This window comes from Fimicolochytrium jonesii (genome assembly GCF_025526975.1).
Source record: "Fimicolochytrium jonesii strain JEL569 chromosome Unknown EV422scaffold_8, whole genome shotgun sequence".
Taxonomy (NCBI): domain Eukaryota; kingdom Fungi; phylum Chytridiomycota; class Chytridiomycetes; order Spizellomycetales; family Powellomycetaceae; genus Fimicolochytrium; species Fimicolochytrium jonesii.
The window spans coordinates 869,502-893,236 of record NW_026515675.1 but is presented as its reverse complement, the minus strand read 5'-3'; the positions used below and the strand labels follow the sequence as shown (position 1 = coordinate 893,236).

General features: G+C 52.1%; 12 protein-coding genes across 12 annotated transcripts; 6 read left to right on the top strand and 6 right to left on the bottom strand.

The window, feature by feature from the left end:
• Positions 1–55: 55 nt before the first annotated feature.
• On the bottom strand, positions 56–1,230 carry EV422DRAFT_526190 (Mog1 protein). Its single transcript, XM_053070120.1, has 3 exons — positions 1,021–1,230; positions 734–949; positions 56–659 (listed from the first exon to the last, which is right to left on the bottom strand). Exons 1-3 carry the CDS (start codon positions 1,116–1,118, stop codon positions 362–364), a joined length of 612 nt encoding a protein of 203 aa, XP_052926651.1. The 5' UTR covers positions 1,119–1,230; the 3' UTR covers positions 56–361.
• EV422DRAFT_526187 (uncharacterized protein) lies at positions 1,231–2,555 on the top strand. The gene is made up of 4 exons (XM_053070119.1): positions 1,231–1,477; positions 1,594–1,653; positions 1,727–1,805; positions 1,885–2,555. Exons 1-4 carry the CDS (start codon positions 1,361–1,363, stop codon positions 2,490–2,492), a joined length of 864 nt encoding a protein of 287 aa, XP_052926650.1. The 5' UTR covers positions 1,231–1,360; the 3' UTR covers positions 2,493–2,555.
• On the bottom strand, positions 2,556–4,385 carry EV422DRAFT_526182 (S-adenosyl-L-methionine-dependent methyltransferase). Its single transcript, XM_053070118.1, has 10 exons — positions 3,981–4,385; positions 3,779–3,890; positions 3,679–3,717; positions 3,406–3,601; positions 3,268–3,335; positions 3,155–3,208; positions 2,999–3,092; positions 2,831–2,939; positions 2,738–2,770; positions 2,556–2,664 (listed from the first exon to the last, which is right to left on the bottom strand). Exons 1-10 carry the CDS (start codon positions 4,206–4,208, stop codon positions 2,590–2,592), a joined length of 1,008 nt encoding a protein of 335 aa, XP_052926649.1. The 5' UTR covers positions 4,209–4,385; the 3' UTR covers positions 2,556–2,589.
• Positions 4,386–6,851, top strand: EV422DRAFT_526179 (uncharacterized protein). The gene is made up of 8 exons (XM_053070117.1): positions 4,386–4,704; positions 4,790–4,883; positions 4,963–5,102; positions 5,173–5,445; positions 5,516–5,598; positions 5,651–5,719; positions 5,779–6,328; positions 6,396–6,851. The coding sequence occupies exons 1-8, from the start codon at positions 4,663–4,665 to the stop codon at positions 6,597–6,599; spliced, it is 1,455 nt and encodes a 484-aa protein (XP_052926648.1). The 5' UTR covers positions 4,386–4,662; the 3' UTR covers positions 6,600–6,851.
• On the bottom strand, positions 6,674–10,010 carry EV422DRAFT_614764 (OPT oligopeptide transporter protein-domain-containing protein; the record flags this gene model as incomplete). Its single annotated transcript, XM_053073934.1, has 5 exons — positions 6,674–7,210; positions 7,287–7,836; positions 7,905–9,018; positions 9,078–9,446; positions 9,549–10,010. The coding sequence occupies 5 exons, from the start codon at positions 10,008–10,010 to the stop codon at positions 7,000–7,002; spliced, it is 2,706 nt and encodes a 901-aa protein (XP_052926647.1). The 3' UTR covers positions 6,674–6,999.
• Positions 10,011–10,697: 687 nt separating this feature from the next.
• Positions 10,698–11,873, top strand: EV422DRAFT_566673 (peptidyl-prolyl cis-trans isomerase B; the record flags this gene model as incomplete). The annotated part of the gene is made up of 9 exons (XM_053072463.1): positions 10,698–10,833; positions 10,907–10,968; positions 11,032–11,091; positions 11,167–11,200; positions 11,279–11,355; positions 11,438–11,524; positions 11,597–11,657; positions 11,726–11,776; positions 11,848–11,873. The coding sequence occupies 9 exons, from the start codon at positions 10,698–10,700 to the stop codon at positions 11,871–11,873; spliced, it is 594 nt and encodes a 197-aa protein (XP_052926646.1).
• Positions 11,874–12,490: 617 nt separating this feature from the next.
• EV422DRAFT_566672 (uncharacterized protein) lies at positions 12,491–13,036 on the bottom strand (the record flags this gene model as incomplete). Its single annotated transcript, XM_053072462.1, has 2 exons — positions 12,491–12,856; positions 12,941–13,036. The coding sequence occupies 2 exons, from the start codon at positions 13,034–13,036 to the stop codon at positions 12,491–12,493; spliced, it is 462 nt and encodes a 153-aa protein (XP_052926645.1).
• On the top strand, positions 13,034–14,133 carry EV422DRAFT_422335 (uncharacterized protein). The gene is made up of 2 exons (XM_053067112.1): positions 13,034–13,780; positions 13,893–14,133. Exons 1-2 carry the CDS (start codon positions 13,210–13,212, stop codon positions 13,964–13,966), a joined length of 645 nt encoding a protein of 214 aa, XP_052926644.1. The 5' UTR covers positions 13,034–13,209; the 3' UTR covers positions 13,967–14,133.
• EV422DRAFT_550474 (SNF2 family N-terminal domain-containing protein) lies at positions 14,035–16,664 on the bottom strand (the record flags this gene model as incomplete). Its single annotated transcript, XM_053071776.1, has 16 exons — positions 14,035–14,124; positions 14,213–14,300; positions 14,366–14,390; positions 14,452–14,471; positions 14,543–14,573; positions 14,636–14,755; positions 14,820–14,906; positions 14,971–15,152; positions 15,280–15,379; positions 15,445–15,502; positions 15,565–15,815; positions 15,875–15,952; positions 16,006–16,092; positions 16,149–16,211; positions 16,273–16,320; positions 16,379–16,664. The coding sequence occupies 16 exons, from the start codon at positions 16,662–16,664 to the stop codon at positions 14,035–14,037; spliced, it is 1,614 nt and encodes a 537-aa protein (XP_052926643.1).
• Positions 16,665–18,381: 1,717 nt separating this feature from the next.
• Positions 18,382–19,692, top strand: EV422DRAFT_566669 (Isochorismatase-like protein; the record flags this gene model as incomplete). Its single annotated transcript, XM_053072461.1, has 8 exons — positions 18,382–18,403; positions 18,484–18,561; positions 18,635–18,810; positions 18,871–18,960; positions 19,042–19,119; positions 19,189–19,243; positions 19,325–19,369; positions 19,448–19,692. The coding sequence occupies 8 exons, from the start codon at positions 18,382–18,384 to the stop codon at positions 19,690–19,692; spliced, it is 789 nt and encodes a 262-aa protein (XP_052926642.1).
• A 345-nt stretch (positions 19,693–20,037) lies between these two features.
• EV422DRAFT_566668 (uncharacterized protein) lies at positions 20,038–22,172 on the bottom strand (the record flags this gene model as incomplete). The annotated part of the gene is made up of 4 exons (XM_053072460.1): positions 20,038–20,220; positions 20,296–20,911; positions 20,978–21,724; positions 21,790–22,172. The coding sequence occupies 4 exons, from the start codon at positions 22,170–22,172 to the stop codon at positions 20,038–20,040; spliced, it is 1,929 nt and encodes a 642-aa protein (XP_052926641.1).
• A 15-nt stretch (positions 22,173–22,187) lies between these two features.
• EV422DRAFT_526163 (tRNA intron endonuclease) lies at positions 22,188–23,310 on the top strand. Its single transcript, XM_053070116.1, has 6 exons — positions 22,188–22,434; positions 22,496–22,580; positions 22,651–22,730; positions 22,801–22,856; positions 22,923–22,973; positions 23,033–23,310. Exons 1-6 carry the CDS (start codon positions 22,408–22,410, stop codon positions 23,124–23,126), a joined length of 393 nt encoding a protein of 130 aa, XP_052926640.1. The 5' UTR covers positions 22,188–22,407; the 3' UTR covers positions 23,127–23,310.
• Positions 23,311–23,735: the final 425 nt, after the last annotated feature.

Below are 23,735 nucleotides of genomic sequence, written 5' to 3'. Positions count from 1 at the left end.
GCGGTTGTTTGAATCACTTCGGTTGATGAGGGACTTCAATTTAGTATGAGCCGTTATTCGGTATTCAGCTGTCATGTATAGTTCTGATAATGTAAATCTGTCATGTACAGTACATCCCATCATTGGTTATAGTCGTTTGACTCCGAGCTGCTTCCATCAAGCCTCCTTTACGTTTCCACATCGATGGTATGTGCAATACTATGCTGCGCTACGACTTCTAAACTCTACAGGGGTGACTTGACGAGGGCCAGTCATGCGACTACCACGCATGACTGCGGTGCGACCACATCCGCAGTCTTAGGGTGAATCGGCGCTCCGCAGCGTGAGTGACGTGGGAAGTAAATTCCATCCAGTCCTTCCTTTATACCCCGAAAAGTCCCCAGTCAATCACATTTAGCGACTGCACGGATCTCTTGAAATTCTCAGCAGCGACGTCCGGAACGCCAATGTGGCCTCCGGCTTCTGACAAGGCCGCAGCGGATGAACTACCTTCCCCTAGCGCGATCGGGTGGTTATACGACACGAGCACGTCGGTGCCAACTTGAGGTAGTCGAATCACTGCAAGGTATATAACCACGGTGTTCACCGCCGACGGTGTTCTTTCATTGAACTTATTGATCTGCTGTCGACCGACCAGGATACTAGCCTGTGTTGTTGGGCTATAAACGGGCACGTCCTGGATGAGTTGATACATCGCTTCTTAAGGATGCGACCAGAGGAAAGCAACTCATACGGTAGGTAAGGAGTCGCCGAGGCCACCTCCAGCTGCTCCACACTCAAGATCGTAGCCTCCCCAGAGTCGTTGTCCGCCGCAAGTTGTTCGAAGTGGTATTTCGCAGCATCCTCTGCAGCTACTCCCTCTGGAGACTCCAGCAGCTCTACGACAATACTTTGATCCGTCTCTACGTCGACAAAAACCTCCTGGTTATCTGGAATTTCTCGAATATGGCTGTGAAGGTGCAAGTGGGGTCAGTCACATAGGCCCGTTTCAGAGAGATTCTATTAGCTTGAAAGAAGTACCTTACATCGAGAAATGACTCGGCAACTGAGGCCGTAATGGCCCCACCGAATAAGCCCCTGCTAGTCGCTGCCGTCTGTGGGTGTTGTCTGCCTGGCATCGTGCTTAACTGAATGAAGCCTGGGCGAAAAGGTTAAAAAGATGGGAAAGCTGGGAACGCGCGACGACCTTCCTGGCTTGCAGGCTTCCAGGCAGGCTTCCCTGCAGGCTTCCCACGAGCCTCAAACTCACCTCAAACTCTTCCTCTACTCATCCTTGACTTCGGAACGGCTATTCAAACCTAGCCATCTTCTGAGACACGGCCCTCCCCACCACTCTTCCGCAGCGTTCTAGAGACACACCATGGCACCACCATTCAAAGGGCACCCCGAAGGAAGGGAGTCCCACGGCAAGCGAAAAGAAGATGTCGAGGAACTGGGCGAAGCGGCGAAGAAATTCAACGGACTCTTCTCAGAAAAGGTCGGGGCCTACAACAGTCAGCACAGTGATCAATAGGCGGTGGGACTGATCGAGAGCGTGATCGAACGCCGTTCCCTTGCGGTTCGAACCTCTTTTTCTGTGAATGACGTGAACAGGACTGGAAGTGCAAGTTATGCTCTAATATCAACTGGGCGCGGCGAATGACATGCAATCAGGTCGGTTTCTTACGACGCACATCACTGACTTTCCTAATTGTTGTCCTCACCTTCTTTTCTGAACCTTGTCCAGTGTCAGTCACCAAAGCCAGGAAGTGGAATGGATGCCAACCGTGAAGGTTATGGAGGAGGATTCATGGAGCGAGACAAAGGTGGGCCATAGCAGCCTGCCCAAAAGCACCGTTTCGGCATGATGGGAGGGCTAAGAAATTTCTCAACTCTGCAATAAAGTCGAGTATCGCGAAACCCGTTTCAACGATGACGACGAGTACGACGAGTTTGGGAGGAAGAAAAAGAAAAAGAGGAAAGACAGCAGCCAACCAGAAAACGGCACGACGCGGGAACGGGGAGCGCACAGTGGGGAACCTAGGGAGTCCAATACCGGGGCTGCCAAGCCGGTTGAGCAAGAGGCCGACGATGACGACGGGGAGGATGATGGGAAATGGGATGCATGGGCAGAAGTTCTTGGAGACCGGATAGCGGATGATGCGCCGGAAGAGGCTGCACTCGCACGGGTACGAGAACCCTCACCACCGTCAGCGGCACCAGCACGCAACGATAGGCGCCGCGATTATCCCGATCGGAATACATCCAGAGACCGAGAAGACCGGCATTCTAGTAGTGGATGGCCCGAGACCCGAGAGTGCGAGGCGGGAAGGCAGCGGTGGCCGGAGCGGAATCGCAGCAGGTCACCAGTTCGCCACGGAGGCAATCGGCCCGCGAGGATTGAACGGACATATGAGAGGCCATATGCGCCTCGTCCTACCGAGAGGGATGTAGATAGAGGCCATCCCAGGCGAAGCCGATCCAGGTCCCCGGGTTACTACCGAAGGAGATGAGGAGGCGGAGATCTAAACGCGTTTCCCGCTGTGAAATCATGTTTGTAAACTATATTAATCACAATGCTGGAGATGCAGTATGTATATAATGGCTTGTTCACTTCTTTGAGGGTACCTTCCCTCCTTGCTCTAAAGACTTGAAGGAGACTTCTTGAGAACCTCGTGGTAAAGGCTGCAGATGGAAAGTAAGAACCATCAGTCCAACCTTGAAACGAAACAGGTATCAACTGTCGATCCGGACTCACCTTCGGCTGTGATGGATCAGGCTTCCATCCAATCTACGAGCGGCTTTTAGCATTGGAGGGAGTACAGTCATTTGGTCAATGCGCGCCGCGTACCATGTATATTATTTGAAATGTGGCCGGTATTGAGCCATCCTCTTGGCCATAGATTCCCTTGTACGCGGCAGCAGCCGCTAGGAGAGTGTCTCGGGAAAGGAAAGGTTTCCTGCAAAATACTCACTGTCAGGCTCGAGAACGAGCCGCAATGAACACTGCATTTCGTACCTTGCCATTATGGCGTTGCTTTCTCCCATCGCCCTTAAATCATCCATAAGCTCGAACATCGATGGGTAGCTTACGGCAATCTCATCGACATCAACTACGTAAGGACTTCAGTGCATCGCGCTGCAGACGTTCGCACATAATGACAGTGATGCTCACCGGTGATCAAGTTATACTTGGCTCTCTGAAGTAGAGCGGCGACATCTCGACTATCTGTGAAGCGGGTAGTCAGACGTGAGCATCAACAAGGGCGCTGAGAAGATCGTCAATACCGGTCATAGGCGATATATGTGGCGAAACGCCACCTTCCCGATCGATCTCAGCCAACTGCAACGCTGTTCTGCCAGGATGTGCTGTCGTAAGCCTTGATGCAGCACAGATTGTGAGGCGTGAAACACACGCAGACGGACCTTAGCTCAAAGAGCGTTTCACCCCCAAACATAGCGCCGATAAACAGTCCATCCGGCTTCAGCGCGCGCTGAATTTGTATCAGCGTCCCTGGAATGTCGTTCACCCAGTTCAAGCTCAAGCTGCTGATGACGGCGTCCAGACTGTTTTCCTCGAATGGAAGCCATTCTTCGTCTCCGACTATCCTCTCAACCGGAACTGCGGGGAACCACACGATATGTGAATTCGATGCTCGTCCATCGACATCTGAGCTGAGAAGGGCCGCAATGGCTAACCTTCGTATTTTACATCTTTATCCCGATACAACATCTTTTCTGCGCCGAGATATCGTAATCAGTAATGTTATTTTGGAATAACATTGGCGGTGCATTATACCTGACATGTCGAACATGATCAATTTGTCCATCATGTCCTTCTCCGCAAACTTCACGATATGACCCGCTCCGGAACCCAAGTCCACGACTTTCGAGAAGCGCCGTTTGATGTCCTAGAGGACATGAATGTTGGTGAGACCACTTTCTTCGATTAAAAGGAAGGCACACAGCCCTTCCAGCGGAGCAACTATGCGTTTACGCACCAGCAGGCGGTCCACGACACGGTCCGCGACTTCGTCTCGGATGTAGTCAACATCTCGACTTTCCGGTCTTAGAGCGGCCCTGTCTCTTTGCAACTTCTTGACTGACCGATTAAAAATCTGCTGAGTTGGCGGCAAAGCGGAGGCGGTCGCAAAGGCGGCTCTCCCTTGCCGTGGAAGTCGCCATAGGGGAAGCAACGGGGTGACAGATCGCGGACAAGCTCTTCGCATGTTGCCGTGAAGTCGGAAAACGACGGGAGACCTGGTGTGACGACGACTATTGGTCTCGGAAAGCGCAAGTTCCGCAGGGTTGAGCCTGAAAATGTCAAAATGTGCCAAATTGCCGATGCTCTTTTTGGGGGAACAACCTGGGGAAAAACAGACGGCCTTTTTGATGCACGCGTTACGACTCAGAACTTCGTTCCTCTTTCGGACTTTGAATTACAGTAAAGCAACGAAATCTTCCTTATAACCGCTAACTTGACTTGTACAGACGTGCAGCAAAACTGCTCAGCGCTTACAAGTCCTCTTGACTGCGTTGCGGGTCGCGCAGGCATGCTAATGTCCATATAGAAAGGCCATCTTTGGAGCGAGGTTCGCGCGTGAGGAGGGGGATAGCAGCGAGCTGCGACGTACGGATTGTAGAGGCGGGTGCATATCTTTGACCATCGCTGAGAACTCCTCAATGACTGTGCGGTCGTACCGTGATCTTGTCGAGAAAGTCGGGGTATGTGGGTCTCGCACATCACCACACACGCGTGCAGGGGACGTGGGAGAGAAGGCACCGTCGTATTGACTCAATACTCTTCCAGACATCATGCCTAGCTGACTTGAGTCCCGGCAAGATTGTGGTCATATATGCAGTCGTTACTTCGTTCAAGCCGCCGCGGAAGACAAATGGAACCGGTATGACGGTCGCCCGAGTGATGGACCTCTTTTCCCAACTGCTTCCGGAGCTTTTGAGCTAAACCCAATTATCCCACAGACCACGTTTTGAATGTCAGCCTAGCTGACCCATCGCTGTCATCATCACGGGCCGATGATCTTGGAGTCAATATTTTTCATCGAAGGGAGGAGCTTCCTGCAATTTTGGGAACGGGGCAGGTTTTGAAGCTGCGCGTGAAGGTATTCATCTGGGACGTCAACACACGGGATGCAGTGCCAGTAGCCAGGAAATCTGATTGCACTGAGACAGGTTCAGATGTACAACAACAAAATGCAAGGGTTGAATCCGAAATTCGATAGCTACTTAGCCGAAACCCTTGAGGATGCGACGGCAAGGTCACTGGGGGAGAGGGAGATACTGGCTTCTCTACGAGACTGGTGGGCAGCCGAATCCGCTCCACTACCTCATGGTATTCCGGCAGCTACAAATCCCATACCACGGCCGATGTTGCAAGGGAAGAGGCCAACACTGCAGATAGACCAAGTAAAAACCGCCAACCACTTTTGCGATATGTTCGCGCAGGTGTGTTCTACCACTACTGAGCAGGTAATGAGACTTTCGAATTCAGCCGTGCTCATTCGGATCTTCCAAGGTTGTCTACCTCTATCCGGTGGCACCAAACGGTCAACAGATAACGACACTTCTGACTGATTATACTGAGAATCTGGACCTTGGGTATGCAACATCCCGTGCAACTCCATGGTGTTGAATGCCTAACATCCTGCAGCCTCCCAGATTCACTTCCACCGTCTATATGCATCCCAGCTACGACGTCCCTCCTAGCGTGCACTTTGTGGTCAGTTGTTTGCTACTGGAATCTGTTTGTTGGTGACATTGATCTAGAATGCGAAATAGGGACGAACACGTTGAAAGAATGCAGAATGTTCAGGCTGGCACCTTCATATTCCTGCGAAACCTGAGAATCAAGCCGGGTAGGTTTGGCCTGGAAGCAGCCATGCATGGAACGCGCCAGCCGGGCGAATCGAAGTATGGTGTCACTGTCCTTGACGCCGACGACCCAGGCCTTGAAGCTTTGCATAACAGAAAGGAGCTTCTGTTGGCTTCATTCAACCGTGACAGGTCGTCGCGGCCGACATCACCACCGTCAATGATATTGCCGCCGCCACCTCCATTAGCCGCAAAGCCATTCACACCGCTCTCGTCTGTGATCGCAAGTCGCGGCGGGGACGAAGTGTTTCGATGCAACGTTAAAATCATCGACCATCTGCCGCGCGATGTCAAGGACTTTGCGCGGCGAACTTGTCGCAGCTGTGTCGAAAGCTCCGGTCCGAGAGATCCTGCATGTGAAGCCTGCGCATCATCGCATTCCTACGCATTTTGCTTCTCTTTGATGCTCGTTGATGAAACCGCATGCATCCCCGCAACAATAACTCATGGCGCTGCGGTGGGTACATATTCTTCTGTATCATGGACGATGTGGGCTCGATCTAAATTGCTGCCTTTATAACCAGGAACAATGTCTCCGCATACGAGCAACGGATTTAAGCTCGAATCCCGTCGCATTGGCGCAAGTTGCTCAAACGATGCAATCTCTGGTGCCATTGTCGCCACAAGTTGCCGACGGACATTCAGGTGGAGAGGTGGAATGTCACTTGATGTCTTCCCCTATCGAACAGGCAGGACCTCGGTATCGAATAGTGAGAATACAGAATTGACTTCAAGACCGTGGGACGCAGATGGGGCATTCGCTTGACAGCAAGGCGCTTAATGAAGAACTAGATCTTGGGTTGTTTAGCTATAAGCCCATCTCCAATCCATTTGTCATTTGTCGGCGTATGGGCGCACTTTAGAATTCAGATCGTACTTGGTTCATCAGTGACAGTTACATACAATGGAGATTGCTAAACGGGGAAAATTGCCAGGTGACAGAAGATCACATCATGATAATAACGTCTATGAACGTTCATAGCGGGGAATGTCCGGTGATGTCTACGTGTACTACGTTTAAACCATGAATGGGGTATCTATGCTAAATCTACGCCAAACGTCCGCCCTTCACACTAGAAGACCACTCAAAGGGGACCAGCCCACTTCGATACGTGGTAAACATCCTTACTACCATGTGTTGGGGCCAAAAGTTCCGTTAGTAAGTACGATCGTTCGAGCCATCCCGTTGTGATCCAGAGTTTCCTTGTCCACTGTGTTCCCCCACCATTCGATGGTTGTTCCGTGATAGGTGAGGGCGAAAAACACAGCAATCGTTGCAAGCGCCAGCCCACAATCGAGGGCGGCCGACGTGACGAAATTGTAGTTGATCCACCAGCCTCTGTGAGATGGAGGTAAGTCAGCCAAAGCACGTGCAACAGAAGGCGCATATACCAAGCACAAGCCCTGCTCCTCACCTGAATCTGTCGCGGAAGACTTTGTTGAATAGCCAACCGACGAAACCCCAGGACACATAGTTCATGATGGTCGCTGGGGGTATGAAACTACCGCAAGCGAACAGGACGGGTACGTCTATGTACCGAAAGATCGAGCGCGGAAACTTCTTGGCCAGATAGTACACCAGGAAGGGCAGGAAGAAGCCGATGGGGAAGAACCACAGAAGGCTCGAATAGATTTCACCCATCGAAAACATCCGCTGGGGTCCAATCACACCCCAAATGGCGGAAGCGGTGTAGAAGGTTTTAGCGTTTGGGCACGTATAGCCGGCTGGTTGTTTCCTCTCGCAGACCCCGGGAATGTTCTGCATGGCCCAGTTGTAGACGATCACCTGGACGATCGACGACCAGACCGTAGCGACAATTTGCGAAGTGAACAGAATCTTTGGCGGGACTTTCATGTAATGTCCGAGTTTCAGATCTTGCACGAAGTATAAAGCTTGCGCCATACTAATGTAGCCGTATGTTTTGAAGAGCATCATCGCCACCGGACGACCTGGTTTCAAGTAACCTGACGAAGACCAAATATCAATGAGCTTCATTACGCAAATGAGCCACACTTCTCCAATCTCTACCTACCAATGACGAACTCGGTGATGACATTCAAACCGACTTGCATGTTGGTGCATGCTTGCACGATGCCAACCGGAATCACCCACAGGAGGGCCATCAGAAGCGACAGCGACAGCCCCCACCAATCCAGTTGGGTGTCCCAATACATGACAGTGAACAGGCTCGCCCCGAAAGTGACCAGGAAAAGCACAAGAAACCACCAGTCGGCGGCGTCCTTGTATCTTTTCATCAGCTTCATGTGAATGTCATCTTCCTGGTCGCGCGCCTCCTTGAACCGGGTCATGATCTCTTTTCCGTAGAAGAGCCAAGTATTTGTCAGAACACACGCCACGTTCGCGAAAGATAGTCCGTAGCCGAGCGCGAAGGTCGTGCTCAGGATCATAGGGCTATAGGCCTTATAGGCCGCAATATCGAATTGAAAGGACGAGGTGAGAACCTTTGTCACGTCGTACTCCTCTCCGAAGCGATCCCAGGATGAGCTGTCGCTGATGCTCATGTAATGGCCGTACCAGAGACCGCTAAAGTTTGCGGCGGTTGCGAAAATAACGTAGAAAATTCCGACTCCCAGCATGGTGTTGGCGATGGCGTGCCAAGGGAACGTGAGAGGCGAAGTCAGATATCCCGAAATCATCGTCCAATCCAAGGTGATCGGAATCAAACCCAATCCGGTGCTTGATCCGAAGATCTTGTTTACGAGTACATTCTTCGGAGCAATCCAAGTTGGGAACGCTCCCAGATTGGAAAGGGCCGTGAAAAATGCCAGCGGAACCCAATGCCACACGAAAGTGAGGGAAGCGAGGACCATGAACCACTTGTAGCGCGACCATCCCCAGCCGTTGGCCTGTTTCGGATTCATTGATCGCCGCTCGTGTAGCGTATAAAATAGCGCAGTGTTGGCGAGGGTAGTCGGCCAAATCATCGCTGCAGGCCAGACTAGGAATCGCCTACACATTCCAGCCATTCCGAAACCGATGCATTGTGAAGTGATGGTCAGGAGGAGTTGGAATGCCCAGCCGAATTTGATGTGGTAATATTGCTCCATCGCGAGGATGACATCCGTCGCGTAGGCTACACCACCTCCGAACGCGGCATTCGCCATCACGGTGATGACCACGTGTTCCTAGCTCCCCATGTTAGGACCTGATGTGAGTCTGACTGACAGAAAAAATGCATATGTACCTTATGATTGAAGTGGCCAGGATTTAGCCAAGTGTTCTTGGGGAGCAGTTTTTCCCATATAACGCCGAGAGGGAAGGCGACCAACTGAATCACGATGGCCGTGATCGTGATGCTAGGTTCCCTCAGTGAGAAGAGCATATTCAGCCCAGATGCAAGGGTGGTGAGAATAAAGCCCAGAACCCAGGCCCGGACTGTGTTTGCCGGCATATCAACGTCGTCGTAGTTGCGAACCGCCGCTCGCACTTCCGGATATGGAGAATCTTCCTCAAGCGCAGGATCATAAGCCTCCTCTTCTTCAAATTCGCTCTTACCGAGAGCGGCGAGAACTGCATCCCGTTTTGCTTGAGGGATGGTGGGATCCCAGTCCCCCTCCAACTTGTCGTCATCTTCTGGTGTCTCCCATCCTCTATGCCCAGCGTCAGATGGAACAAATTTCCGAACAAATTTCCGATGGTCGCTGTTGATACGCACGCGGAGATTTTGAGTAGCGGCCAAATGCTCCTGAGGTGAACGAAAGGCGCTGTTGGCTGCTTGCGCGGTGAGATGTTCTCGAGGAGGGCGAGGTTCTCCAGTAGAACGGGGACTACTGGTGCTCGGCGAGTGGCCTTCCTGGTGGTATATTAGGTGTTCCCGAGGAGAGCGGGCACCGGCGGTGCTAGGGGTATGGGCTTCCTGAGGGAACTTCAGGTGGTCTCGAGGAGAAAGGGGACCGTCTGAATGTGGGGAATGCGTAGATGTCGACTCGATCAGATACCGACGAGTCTGAGAGTCAGGAATGGGCTGCAAAGGAATAGGCGCATTCGTGTCTTTCAGATATTGGCGTTGACCCCTGCCACCGGGCGACGTCGCAGTGGCAATTGACAGGCCATCTGGCAACGGCGGCCGAACGTTGCCGACACGACGAGGAGACCCGTTTGGGACAGTTGCCGACATCGCGAAGGTTTGACTCCAATTTGTTTGACGCTAAGGATGCAGGGAATGACTAGAAGAATGGCAGGGTTTCCTACTCGTGCATACATATCTATCTTGCACAGCCCCGCATGCTTGGACGCCTGCCTTCATCTTATCTAGATCGGCAGCCGCCCGTTCACAACTTCACACCGTGGGGAAGTGTGAGGCTCAGGTCAAGCGGACGAGGTCGTGCGCATGGACGCTCTGTGGCACTTCATCAGCTTGAAATTGACAGGTTGGAATTGGAATCTCACGGTACCGACACAACAAGTGCATCTGGACGTCGGTATTAGCTACATACCAGGGAACGGAAAGTCGGGTACACTGAACTGTATAGATACAACACTTTTCGTTAATCTTAAAGTTATTTTAGATTGCCTGATGACACGACGACAAACGATCACAGGCCGCCCGAATAGAAGCTGGTAGTAGCCTGGTACCCGGAATCCAGACCAGCAGGCGGCTGACTGACAGCATGTCGCGTTTCCGACGACAACCTTGTGAGACATCGACCGCGACTCTGTCGAACATCTCAAATATTACATGTGCACAGAGAACGGACTTCTTTCACGGCATCTGATGGGTTCCGCGTGGTGTATAAAAGAAGAGCGTCTAGACGAACGTTCGCTTTCTTGCACTCTGAGCAACCGTTTTGCATCGACTCCCAAAATGCGCGTCCTCAGTCTGTTCACCGTCTTGTTGGCCTCCGCGTCAGCCGTCTTGGCAGGACCCCAGGCGGAAGTCACCAAGAAGGTCGTCCTGTCCATCGCCCAGGGCGGCCAACCGTTGGGGGATGTCACGATTGGTTAGTGCATCAAAAACCTCCCGTCTGTCGAAGTAAGCCGTGGCAAGATCTGACCGTCATTGCTTGTTTTCAGGACTTTACGGAAAAGAGACTCCAAAGACAGCCGAGAACTTCCGTGCACTTTGCACTGGAGAGGTGGGAGGAGTTGAACTAGTTGAAAGCGACTGGGATGGGAATTGATGCTCTTCCTTTCGTCAGTTTGGTTATGGTTTCAAGGGAAGTCCATTCCACCGTGTCATCAAGGACTTTATGATCCAGGTACGGATATCGCAGAAATGGGGTATCGATCATCGAAACAAAACTCATGGAGCTCGACTCAAACATGTCTTGTAGGGTGGAGACTTCACCACAGGGGACGGCAACGGAGGTGAGTACCTATCTCAAAGATATTCTGCAGATCTCCAGACTCGTAGAGCCCTGACATCGTGGATTTGGTGTTTTCTAGGCTACTCCATCTACGGAGAAACCTTTCCCGATGAGAACTTCAACCTAAACTTCACCGAGCCCGGAATTGTCGCCATGGTGCGTAACCACATCGAAATTGATTTGGAACCCTTTCTTGTCATGGAATCTGACATCTCCGTACCGATTCGGGATCCTTCAGGCCAACGCCGGCCCGGACACGAACGGCAGCCAGTTCTTCATCACAACCATCATTACCAAGTGGTTAAACCAGCACTACGTTATCTTCGTAAGTCCGCACAACCCTTAGTATGCATTGATGGCAAACAACCCATTGAACCAACCTCTTCTGCTGTGATAGGGCTACGTTTTAGAAGGAATGGACATTGTGTACAAGATCGGAAACACGACCACCAACGCAGGTAGGGTGGACGCATGACTACGTTGTCGGTGTTGCGCAACATTCTAACCACACGTTCCCGACCGCCAGACGACCGTCCCCTTTCGGAAGTCATTGTGACAAACTGCGCGGAAGTCAAAAGTAAGTCATCCTCTCCTTTCCCCCCCGGCATTTCCATAGTACCCACGCTGATTGGAACTTTTTATGAACAGAACAATGCAAGAAGTCCCGCCACTAGATGGACCTTTCCATGCCCGCTGCGGCCGGGATTTGAGCCTATGAGATCATCTGCTACTTATCGTCCCTCATCTATGTGCATCCATTCCATAGACATATACCGTAGATACATACCCCTTTTTGCATGGCATACTGCCGGGCAGATGTCGTGCATTTTGGGGCAGCGTTGCTTACAGTAGACATACATACATATACCAGCTTTGAATCGAATCAAATCGATGAACTGCAATATCTGCAGATGGGAAATCACGGGCGCATATCGATCCAATCATGACTGCTAATGTGTGCCAGTCACTGTCCGTTGGGTTATCCAGCGCTGCGGTTGTTGTGGAATCGAGATATCTGTGCGCCAAAGCCAGGTGAACAATGAAGACAGAAGATGTTGATGCACTTGAGCCTATCGATTAGAATATAAAGCTGAAGTACGGTTGGGACATTAACGTATATACTAGGTCTAAAAAGGGAAGACTCTATCGACAGTCGTGAACTGGAGCGGGCAGTTGATCTACATTTACGCCGTGGCTTATGATGGTCGGTTGCCGGTTGACTCTACATACGGTGAAGGTTGCCAGCTGCGCGCCTAGGGGCAGCAGATGCTTACGCAGATACGGTCGATGTTCAGTAAGGTGTGTGGTGTTGTGTGTGCGGGTTGTGCGGGGCATGCATATGCTGATGCTGCGGTCCAGCCGCAAGCACAGGTGGAGTAGGCGGAGACCAGGGATCAGTCATCTGCACAACGGTCGTGTTGTTATCCCCCATTTTAGGCTGGTAGGTCGGGTCCGTGACGCCTGCAGCAGGTGGAGGGTACATCGGCGGTTGGTATTCCGGAAGCGGGTACATGTAGTTGTTGTTTCCGCCTTCGGGCGGGTATGGTGCGCCCTGAGCGACATAGACTGGAGGGCCTGTGACTGTTCCTCCAGGTGCCACTATCGTTCCTGCTGGCGCTCCGTTGTTGTTGCGCTGTCGGATATAGCAGCACAATAACTGTGATGGCAACGTCGGGAAGTGGTCGAATGAGACGAGGTCCCTCGGAGAGCAAAACGCAATCGATTTAGAGAGCCCACTTACGGAAAGGAATAGAGAGACACCAACTCCAACGAAGATCAATGTATAGTTTGGTCGGGTAGTGTAGCAGTACCCGTTGTAATCGCAGTAGTAACCCATGGCTAATACGGCTGCGAGATTTTCCTCGACGATGAAAAAGAAGTTCTCTGTCCCGAGCTATATACGTCGTCTACAAGTAGGAAGGTCCACGGGAAGCACCGCTTTGCTCTTATATTTGTTTATTCATTGCCGTACTAGCCTACTAGGCCACTGAGGCCAGGCGACCGCTGTCCATGGTGTCTCAATTTGACCGCCAATTCCGCGCGCCTGAGAATGGGCAACAACATCATGTTCACCGCAACGACAAAATTTGCTTTCTTATTTTGCACATCCGACAAGTCGTCCTCGAACGGAAAGACCTTGACATTCAGCACAAGGAAGCAGCAATGGTGTTGGAAGAGAGCAGACTACCGGAGGCAGCACCCAGCGAGACTCCCTCCCAGGCCGTCGAGGATGAAAGCTCCGCGGTCACTGGCTCAGCATCGACAGACGACGCGGTGGACGCGGAAGCCGAAAAACACGATCAAGTCGATGTCGTAGCAGACGATGGTGACTTTGACAATGACGACGAGGAATGGGACACGAATGCAGACGTGCCCTACGTGGCGTTGAGTTCAGGCAGTCTTTCGGATGACGAGGAGCTCGACCCTGCAAGTGCAGAACTCGATCGCGAAGAGGAGGCTGAGAGGTGTCCGGCTCCGTTGACGATAACCGTGTCGAAGGAAGCGATGATGAGTGAAAATGACGTTGCGACCATTTCTTCCGTGATGGCATCCTTCAGTTTTCCAGCGTCTGCTATTCCAGGTGAGGTTTATCGAAACGATATCTCCCTTTCGTCCTTATTGTCCAGATTATGTCTACGCATATAGACAAGCTACTAATAATCCCAACTGGAATCCATCTAATGATACCTCAGCATGGGCAAAAGATGTCCCGGAGGAAACCTGGATGCCGAAAGTTCTCTACGGCGCCGATCCAGCATCCCGGTGATGTCGCCTTCGCCGCGATCCATACTGCCGATAAACACATACACACTCGGACTAGGAACGCCGAGCTTTCTATCCGAAGAGCTGAAGCAGCTCGTTGACCGAGAGCTTCTGGTTCTTCTTGCCCTTCGTGTTACCTAGCGCCGACTCGATCATCGTTCGCTTCAAAGGAAAGCGAACGTAAAGGAAAGCGAACGTCAGCCGCAACGCGAGCATAAACCATTTGAATGTGACGAAATGGAGATCGTACCTTTCGTTCCTGGAGCGCTAGAATACGATCCTCGACCGTGTTCTCCACTGCCAAGCGGATGACTTCTACATCCTTCGTTTGCCCGATCCTACGCACATGGAAAAGCAAGGTCAGACCGACCACAGATGTACATGGGGAATTTCTCGGATGTACCTATGCACGCGATCAATGGCTTGATCTGGAGGTCGACTGTTAGACATGCATTTGAATGCGACTGTAGATGCGTGAAGGTTACATACCTTCCAGCGCGGGATTCCACCTTGTATGATTCAAAAAATATTAGACAGGGCGAGGCAATTAGCATACTCTCAGTGAGCACACGGAACATACCACATGTCCAGCATGATAACGCGGTTAGCAGCTGGAACGAATGCTTCACATGAGAAACCACATCAAAAGCTTGTGCTGAGTATTGTATCATACCCGTAAGATTCAACCCTAAGGAGCCGCACTTCAAAGAAATGAGCAATATCTTGGTCTCCGGGTCGCTCCTCAATCGCTCGAGCGCCTCCTCGCGATGCGCATTCTTCATTGATCCGTCGTCTGCCGTTTTCGAAAATCGTCAGTCAGTGCTTTAGGATCGAGCGTCGGCGAAGATTGCACTCACATCGGCAAAACTTGTATCCCTTGCGCTTCAACGGTTTCTCCACAATGTTCAACATGCTCGTGAACTGAGAGAAGATGATGATCTTGTCTAATGGGTTTGTTAGCTTCCAATCGTCGATGATGGCCATCATCTAAAATATGCCAGAACGGACGGGCAGGTTTAGCATCAGACGATGTCGAGACTATACATGCGGTGACATTTACCTTGTCGACCTTCGCTGATGAAACCCATTTCGCGTCTGCCTCCTCTGTTTTAACCTTTCCATCCCACGTCCGTTCCAATGTCTTCGCACAGGTATTACACTCCTTCTGGCCAGCTGGCGCATCCTGGATTCTAAACGAAGGCGCATCGCGTCAAAAAGAGTTCATCACCGTAATGGCGACCTGATTATCCTTACGGCTCAAAGCAAATGGAGCACTGCCGCTTCGTTTGCTCGACTTCAAGAGTTTTGAAAAGAGACATCATCTCATCGACGTCGTCGTCGAGGTCAGCGCCTTTGTCAGGTTGCACTTCTCCCTCTTTGTCCACGCCCAGGCCGACGAGTTGGCGATGATCACATGCTAGGGTGTATGCCGAGATTAGATCCGAGTCAGGCAACTTTTGCCGGAAGTGGTCACCCACGTACCTTGACGCAAACGAAGAAGCAAAACCAAAATGTTCGTGAAGTTCTTGCCGTATCCATCCTGCAATATGGTGGTCTTACGATGGAAATCCATTCAACGTCTCCATACGAGTCGCATCTCACCTGTTGGAACCCTTTTAACGTGCTCTTGATTCTCGTCTCCAGCGTCGTGTAAAACTCAAGCTCGTCCGGGCCAAGTGACACCTTTTCGATATTCACATTGCGAGCCGGAAGCTGCAACAGCGGTTTGCCGTCAATCTTGGATGCCTTTGTCCGTCGGAGCATGATGACTTGAAAGATCGCGCGTAACCGATTGTACGCGAGGACAGAGCGGCCTCGTGACATGGGTTCTGAGATCTGCCTCTTGAACATTGCTGTAGAGCATTCAGTTTCATAGCTCTCGACACCACGGCTGCCACACCGTACGGCATACCATAATCATGGAAGGGTCTAAAGCGCAGGAACTTTAGGAAACTATAGAATTCGTCGATATTGTTTTGCAATGGCGTTCCTGTTTGCTCCGATTAGTCCAGGTACTGAACGTTGCATGCTAGTCGAGCTTACCTGAGAGACAAAATCTGCGGTCGGCCTCCAGCGCGCAGCATCCAATCGCACTCTTCGTCTTTTTGTTCTTGATCGTTTGCGCCTCGTCTATACCGCGCGGTGAGTCTGCGATTTCGTAATGCACTCAGGATCAAAGGGCTTACCCAGTACAACACGGAACCATTTGTTCTTATACAGAAGCCCGTCAGGGTACTCGGATGCCACCACTGTGACGTTGACCGAAATGTAAGACACATCGTCGGGAAGCCCAAGGTTTCACACACGCACCTTGATAAGTGGTAATGACAACATCGGTCGCCCGAAGCTTTGCGATATCTAGTATGACTGTGAGCTGTGGAAGTGTTCTCGCCGAGCTACAACGCTGCATACCTACCTTTAGGTCTGCTCGGCCCATGATACACGAGAACGCTCAACGACCCTTTCTTGGTCCTCGTCTGAACCTCAAGCTCCCACTGCTTAATCAACGCCAAGGGTGCAACAACCAGCGTGGATTTGCACTTCGCATCCTTCGACCGATTTGCCAGTATCAGGCTGATCGTTTGGATCGTCTTCCCCAGTCCCATGTCATCGGCGAGGATACCCCCCGCGTTCGTGCTCTCCTCCCTGCTCTTCAGCCATGCTACGCCTTCGAGCTGATGCGGGAGTAAGGTGATTGTCATCTCAGGAGGTTGGTGCTCTCGCACCAGGTCTGGATCATGGTCGGGGATGTCAGCTAGGAGGTCAACAAGATCCTGCGGATTCGACGCTCCTCGCCCGTAGTTCGATGCATAAGTTCCGCCAAGGTCTTGAATGTAGTCCGGACGGGAATAGTTATTCACAGGGACGGAAACGGGCACTCCGCCACTACTACCCGCGAGTGCGGATCCCTTCGACCAGTATGCGGAGTTGGGTTTGTACGCCGTGATAGGTTGCTGATTACCCCGAGAGAACAAGGTTGACCAAGCTTGTGGGTCCGGGCCCAGCGGAACGCTAGCGGACGTTGGAAGCGTTGAACGAGACCCAGCTGGGGCATTCGAAGCCTCGAGCGGACGTGTATCTGCGGGCGTTTTGTAGTGAGAGGCAGTAGACGGGCGAGAGTGCTGATACTCAGGCTGCTTCTGATGGTTAGCACCCGGCGCTATGTTCTCCTGCGCAACCCCATGATAAGGCCGAAGACTAGCGCTTGAGTGGCCAAGATAAGATGGCTTGAAGGTCTTAGGACGATACTCCCACGGGCGCGAGGAGGCCTCTGCGGCCCTTTGCGGGGGCGGCGGTTGTTGCACTTTGCCGTCGGCCTCAGTTCCGTGACGGGTGGAAGCAGGAGGCCCGCCCGGTATCTGATAAGGCTCCTCGCGAGGGGGAGGAGCGCTCATTGTCTGCGGTGTTGGGTGGGCTCCTTTGCGGAATTTGCTCTGAATTTGAACTTGGAGGAAAGCCACGGCGGACGGTTTCAAGGATTGTCATTTCGACCCTCGTGAGTCATGCGTGCGGGTTTGTCCGGTTGGGTGGACGCGTTCCCCCCGCCGTTTTCACCGAAAGTCAAAGATTTCCGAGAAGTGCAGCTTCGGTGAAAGGTTCGACGAACCGAGGTCCGGCAAAACGGAACGATGCATAGACGGAAACCATATGCATCATCGTACATATAGTACGTTCGGATTTCAGGAGGAACAGATATGACGGTGCAAGTACCCATTATTGGCCAAACCCATTGCAATCCTCCGGATCATCATAAGTAACATCCTGCACAAGAAGAAGAGCGCTGGAAGTCGATACTCTTCAAAGCCAAGGTGTCAGGCAAGTTCCGAATTGGGCAGGTGGTGTGTGGGTGGGTGCCAGACAACAGAGACACGGAGGTCGGTGGGAGAAGAAAGAGAGGAACTCAAGAAAGACTCGTCGACGCGTCCCTCCATCACGATTACGTCACGCAACCCATTATCAATAGCCGTCTCGCGCGCATATCCTGTATACGCATGCAGGCAGCCCCAATACCCATCCCCATAATGGATTATGGATTTTCCGGCGCCCTTTTCTTCTCTCTCCTTGGGTCCCATGTCCACAGAAATGGAAAGAGCAAAATCCACTGACAATCTAAAACGTAAATAATGGATCCCTCATAGTTAGCGTATATATCCTTAGAGTAGGTGGTAGCATCCTTTCAATCAAGAAACTGCATAGCGAAAAATCGTATATATGCCCCTCCTCGTCCATCGCCTGCGTGCGAACCTCCCACGTCCAAGGACTTCTCGATTCATAACTTCAACGGGTTTTGGATCCTCTGTTTGCATCAAGCCAGGAACTCCGACCGCTCATCCGGGTAGAGGACCTAGTCATAAAAATCGCACGGTCCTATATCCTTCCATCAAGCAGAGTAGATCGTTCAAGAGTAAGGCAGCAGATATGCCGGCGCCAGACACCAAAGGTTCGCAAATTCTATTTCCGCAACATGGGTGGTTTTGCATCAAATCCATGATCTGAGATCAAAATCTCTTGCATGAACAGACGTCCACGAGCAGCTCAACAAAGCGCGCAAACATACCGGAAAGCCATTGACAAATGTGGTCGGTGACGGGACTGGCGGTAAGGAATCATTGATTCAATCATCTCCATTTCGCCCCAAGTCGATCGATTGACGTGGGCCCCCCTCCTCTAGGCATCGGCGTCGGCATCGCCCTCCTCCTAGTCGACCTCATCAACGACATCGAGTTCGAAGGGAACGAATACATGGTCGAACATGCCAAGGAGATGGCGCCGCGGATCAAGGACATGGCGCAGGAGTGCAGGGATCTGGGTGTGCCGGTTATCTATTGTAATGATAACTTTGGGAAGGTGAGGTCCGGAAATGGGATGCGTTGGGATTTTGATCAGTGCTGATTATGGGCGGTATAGTGGCGATCGAACCTGGAGCAGATATACGACACGATAGCGTCGGGAGATACACCAGGCAGCTCGGTTGCGCAACTGCTTAAGCCGTCAAAGGTACGTCTCGAGCATCTGCCCAGAAACCGGATTGCTTTTTGACTTTTAAGGACTGGGTGTTGATTTGTTGGGCATGTGCAGGACGACTACTTCATCCTCAAGCCGAAGCATTCTGCATTCTACGCCACAGCGCTCGAGTCCCTCCTCACATATCTGCAGGTATGTCCCTCTGGTCTCTCAGTCATTCTCATAGACCCATAGGCTCATCAACTCGTGTCATACGCAAAGGTGAAGAGTCTCATCATAGTGGGCATGGCGGGGAACGTGTGCATTCTATTCAGTGGTAAGAGTCCTTGTCCTTCGCCGGTCATATCGGACTCTGGCAGCATTCACATCCACTAAACGAAACAATCTCACATCACAGCAAACGATGCGTACATGCGCGACTACGCCCTATACGTCCCGCGAGGTACGTCCCAGCCCGACTCCACATCTTTTCCAAAAAAAAAGGGTCACTGATTCAACTCCGACACCATCTTTTTCCCAGACTGCATCGCCTCATCCTCCCGCGAAGAAGCCGATGCCGCCATCCTGCTCATGGACCGCGCCCTCGGCACCTGCACGAAACCATCAACCGAACTGAATCTGCGTGAGCTCGTGCAGGCGCACGAGAAGAAGGGGTTGGCGAATGAGAAGGAGTTGAAGAAGCGGAGGGAGGGTAGTGCGGAGAAGGAGGGGGATGGGAAGAAGGCGAAGACGGGGTTGGCGTCGGATCCGGGGGCGGTGGCGTAATCCTTTTTGAGACGTGGTTTTTCATGACTTTTTTGGGCGTGCGGCAAAGGACCCTGCTGCCCGTGTGGTATTGTCTGATGGAATCTGATACTTTCGGAGAGAATGACATCTTGCATGTGCACACGAGTTGGGCGCCGGGAATGGATTTTTTGCGAGGATATGTGCAATTGTTGGTAGACATCAACCGAATAGGAGGTCCTGTTAGATTTGGCCGGGATTCCCGAACTCATATCCCGACTGCCCGTGCTGGGGATTTGAATCCTCTGGCTAATGATAAGACCGATAGTTCCTCGCCTTCGCGGTAATCCCGGGACAATCCCGATAAACTCCCATGCGCAACCGCAATCATGCTGCCATCTGTCCCGACGTCGACGCAGGCAGCACCACCGTCCCGCTCTTCCATGCAGCCATTCCCATCGCAAGCTCCTTCGTAGCGCGTGTAAGCTGATGTAACGCCATCATGGATGGTTTGGCCAACGGATGCATTAGAGCCAACGACCGCGCTACAGCGGTCAATCCAGTCACACCCTATCATCAAGAGACAACAGTGAGTGTTCAGAACTCGGGTGGCAATGCATGCCAATATCATGATATACCCATTACCTTGACCAATTTCCCCGTATCCTCCACAAACCCCCGTCCCACATTCACATCCCCCACCTCACTCCCCACCTCCGAAACCCTCGCAACATCCTCCCTTACAATCGCCATACTCGCACTCAACCGATCCGCCAACTCCATCTCAGCGCCCAATTGCTCGTCCGATGCGTCCACATCGCTCCGCTGTCGTTCGCGTATACTGTTCGGCAGGTCTTGCAGGTGTTCGAGGGCGGTCGAGGCAGCCGTGCATGCGTTGGCGAGGAGGGAGCGTATGTAGAGAACGCTTGCTGTAGGTTGGTCAATGTCGTTTGAGGGAGCGGACTGTGAGGGGTCTGGGTCAGATTGTGCAAGCTCTTCGCCACAGTAGCTTTTCTCCGACGCGTTGCCGATATTGAACAGCGCCGTTACTTCCGCAAGCTCGTTCGCAGCAGCGTACCATTCGGCAAGAAAGAACCGCGCTTCGCGGATCTCAAGGTGTCGAACTATGTTTCCCACATTGTTCAGCAGCATTGCGTTCGTTGAGATTCCGCATCGCAAGAGGGAAAGAATGCTGTCCTTGATTTCTGCGCTTGAGGGCCGATCTGCTGCATCTGGCGCAAATACTACAATCTTGCCTTCACTTTGACACCGAAGGAGGGTCAGAATCAAGGAACAGCAACTGCTGTTGAGGTCCTCCACTTCTGACCAGAGATGTCTGGATTCGAAACCCGACGCGGCCGTGTCCCGCAAGACCTCTTTCGAGATCTTATACAGTCTCGCGAAGACGTAGCCTAGCCGTTGCGAGACATCGATCAGTCCGAGATCCTGAATCCCATTCCTGATTTCGCCCGTTCTGATGTCCGTGCGAAGATGACTTCCATTCGCTTGCCATAACGCGAAACAGTCCTGCCGAGAAACTGGCCAGTCATGTCCTGTTGACGCACCGGATTTGGATGGGACCGCTGTTTCAACAAGAAGTGGTTCTTGTGTGAAGAAATCTGGGCGTTTCGCTGGACTCTGATATAATCTGTTTTCCGATGAAACGGCATTGGCAGATCCATCTACGGCTGTCATGTATTCCTTGAATTTCTGCAGCCAAACCTCATGCGGCAGGTCGGGGGGGCATTGCACCACGACGGGTGGCGGCCATTGAACCGGATTATGCTCAATCTTCAAGACTTTGAGCTGCGGCATTGACCCAAGATACTTCGGTAGCACTTGGATCCTATTCCGGGCGACGCTCAAGACTTTCAAGTTCATGAGTTTTCCAAAAGAGGAAGGCAGCCCCTTGAGCTTATTCCGGCTGATATCAAGGATCTCTAGGCTCGGCAACTCGCATATACACGTAGGGAACTCGCGAAACTGATTGGCACGAAGGTTGAGGTACCGCAAGTGCGTCAAGCCGGTTATTTCGTATGGGAGGCTGGCGAGAAGGTTGTTCGATAGTCCGAGTCTGGGAATCGCTGAGTCAGGACCGGGCTGTTTATCCATTCTGATCGGATTCCCATCACCACCAACCTTTCCAACGTCACCAGTGCCTGTATCTCGGGCGGCAGTTGCGCCAATTTCCGTTCCGATAGGTTTAGACTAACCGAGCCCTTGACACGCTCCTCCTCCAGAATCTTTCCCACAGCTTCAACGTCCTCCTCCGCCTCCGGCGCTACGCCGCGCTCAGCTTTCACTATGGAATCAGGAACCACGCTGGGTGGCGCTGGGCTCGAAGTTGAAAGGACCTGCGCCGTCGCCGGGGCTCGTGACGTTTTCTGACGTTGTTGGGCGGCATCGAGAGATGTTGTTCTGCTGTGGATGCGGAAATGTATATCCGGAGGACCTTGCTTTGGCCCTACCGGTATGGGGTCCAATGCTGTCCGATGTTGGGACACCGGTGGGATTTCTGCCATTCTTTTGTCGATCGTGCTCCAGGCTCGCGCAACGCGAAGCTTTCAAAGTTCAGGCGGCATCCCTCAGCCTGCTCCGCCCCGAGCCCCCAGCAATTCCTCCCACATCGCCCGTTGGTGCACAATTCTGCTTTGGCTCGCTATGTGAAGGGTTATCACCTCGAACAACAGTCTCATCACCGCCAGCTTGACTAAGGCATACCGTGGACTCCGCTTGGAACAGACATCGGCAAGCACGATGGCGCCGCTTCCGTCCCATCCCCTTGTACGTCAACAATCCAGTATGCCTTGCACGGTACATAAGCGACTCAGCCTTTGCCAAATAGTACATCAAGTTTCTTGAACAGTGTGTGGATTCCCCGCCAAGGGTTAGGGGCCTCTCGTTTCAGGTTTACACCGACCTTCTGCTAGGTACTTGAGGCTCGCGGGGTGGTCAAACTGGCTCAAACCCTTTCTGACGAGTCCTTGAACGCAAACGTAGCAAAGCAGTGGTGGAGTGTGCAGCCCATAGATGTGCCCTCTCTTGACAAGATCGTGCTTGTTGCGCGTAGTCAGCAGCATGTAGGTGGCGACCTTTGCGAAAAGTGAATTTGATGTGGCCAATCTGAACTGAGGCGTTCTGCACCTGCAGGATAAGCGTGAGTGGATCATCCCAATGAATCCGCAAGAAAATTGGTCGATGGAGTGGTGAGTGGAGTGTTCCCATCATGTACATGGAGAACGCTAGCCGATATAAAGGCATTCCCTATGCAGGCTGTCCCGAACATTCGCCAATCTTTCATCTGTCGCCCGAGGCGTGGAAAGGTACGTTTCCCAACCAGCATGAGGGGCCGGGACCCCATTATTGACTCAGCGTCCAATAGCGTGGTGCTTGCAATCGTCTCGACAGACGCAACAATCGTCTACTACCGGATTCATAAGGGATTGGTTCCGCCAAAGGAAACCAAAGAAGCTTAATCGCGTAGCTTGTTCAGGACGAAGCCCTATACTTCATCCGTTGGTCTATCCAGACGCTACTCCGCTATGGATGGCTCATGCTTTTGGCTTTAGTGTCCTCTCATTCTGCACTCCTCATTGTACATAGCGTTGCTGAAGACACGGTTCGTCCAATCAGCCCTCATCAAAAGATTCATACCCAACCTATCGTTGATGGATTGACTACAGGTGTCCCTCAAACTGGATTGCTGAGAACGAAATCCGAATCCGGTGTCCGGTCGTCGCAGTTACCCCTAGGTTGTGTCGTGTTGATGCCCGGGGTGGGCTGGTTTCTAAAATCTAGATTTAGGAAATGTACATGGCTTCGTCCAGTCCTAGCAGGCTCTCGGTTCTCATCACTGGCCACGGAGCTGCTCAAGGAATCCACCTCAGTCATCACCACTGCGAGCACCCCTGGTCGTCAGGTTGCGAAAGCTCCATGCATCCGCCGCTTGAATTAACCGGGGAGATTCCCAAGGGCAATGTTCCGATTTTTCAAGCCGAGCCGAGACGCAAGTAACCCGATGAAGGTGAAAATGCATTGATCACTGGAAGATGAAGCGTGGGGGACGCGGGCAACAGACAATCTTG

Coding starts and splice junctions, on each gene's coding strand:
- EV422DRAFT_526163 (XM_053070116.1), top strand. CDS start 22,408: ATGGCGCCGCTTCCGTCCCATCCCCTT. Junction 22,731..22,800: donor TTGCGCGTAGTCAGCAGCAT/GTAGGTGGCGAC, acceptor CTGCACCTGCAG/GATAAGCGTGAGTGGATCAT. Junction 22,857..22,922: donor GAAAATTGGTCGATGGAGTG/GTGAGTGGAGTG, acceptor TTCCCTATGCAG/GCTGTCCCGAACATTCGCCA.
- EV422DRAFT_526190 (XM_053070120.1), bottom strand. CDS start 1,118: ATGCCAGGCAGACAACACCCACAGACGGCAGCGACTAGCAGGGGCTTA. Junction 950..1,020: donor GAGTCATTTCTCGATGTAAG/GTACTTCTTTCA, acceptor GCACCTTCACAG/CCATATTCGAGAAATTCCAG. Junction 660..733: donor TCGGCGACTCCTTACCTACC/GTATGAGTTGCT, acceptor GCCCGTTTATAG/CCCAACAACACAGGCTAGTA.
- EV422DRAFT_526179 (XM_053070117.1), top strand. CDS start 4,663: ATGACTGTGCGGTCGTACCGTGATCTTGTCGAGAAAGTCGGG. Junction 5,103..5,172: donor TTTTGAAGCTGCGCGTGAAG/GTATTCATCTGG, acceptor GCACTGAGACAG/GTTCAGATGTACAACAACAA. Junction 5,446..5,515: donor TTTGCGATATGTTCGCGCAG/GTGTGTTCTACC, acceptor GGATCTTCCAAG/GTTGTCTACCTCTATCCGGT.
- EV422DRAFT_526182 (XM_053070118.1), bottom strand. CDS start 4,208: ATGCGAAGAGCTTGTCCGCGATCTGTCACCCCGTTGCTTCCCCTATGG. Junction 3,891..3,980: donor GTGTCGTGGACCGCCTGCTG/GTGCGTAAACGC, acceptor CATGTCCTCTAG/GACATCAAACGGCGCTTCTC. Junction 3,209..3,267: donor ACATATATCGCCTATGACCG/GTATTGACGATC, acceptor CCCGCTTCACAG/ATAGTCGAGATGTCGCCGCT.
- EV422DRAFT_526187 (XM_053070119.1), top strand. CDS start 1,361: ATGGCACCACCATTCAAAGGGCACCCCGAAGGAAGGGAGTCCCACGGC. Junction 1,654..1,726: donor GGCGAATGACATGCAATCAG/GTCGGTTTCTTA, acceptor AACCTTGTCCAG/TGTCAGTCACCAAAGCCAGG. Junction 1,806..1,884: donor ATTCATGGAGCGAGACAAAG/GTGGGCCATAGC, acceptor TCTGCAATAAAG/TCGAGTATCGCGAAACCCGT.
- EV422DRAFT_422335 (XM_053067112.1), top strand. CDS start 13,210: ATGGTGTCTCAATTTGACCGCCAATTCCGCGCGCCTGAGAATGGGCAA. Junction 13,781..13,892: donor TCCAGCGTCTGCTATTCCAG/GTGAGGTTTATC, acceptor ATGATACCTCAG/CATGGGCAAAAGATGTCCCG.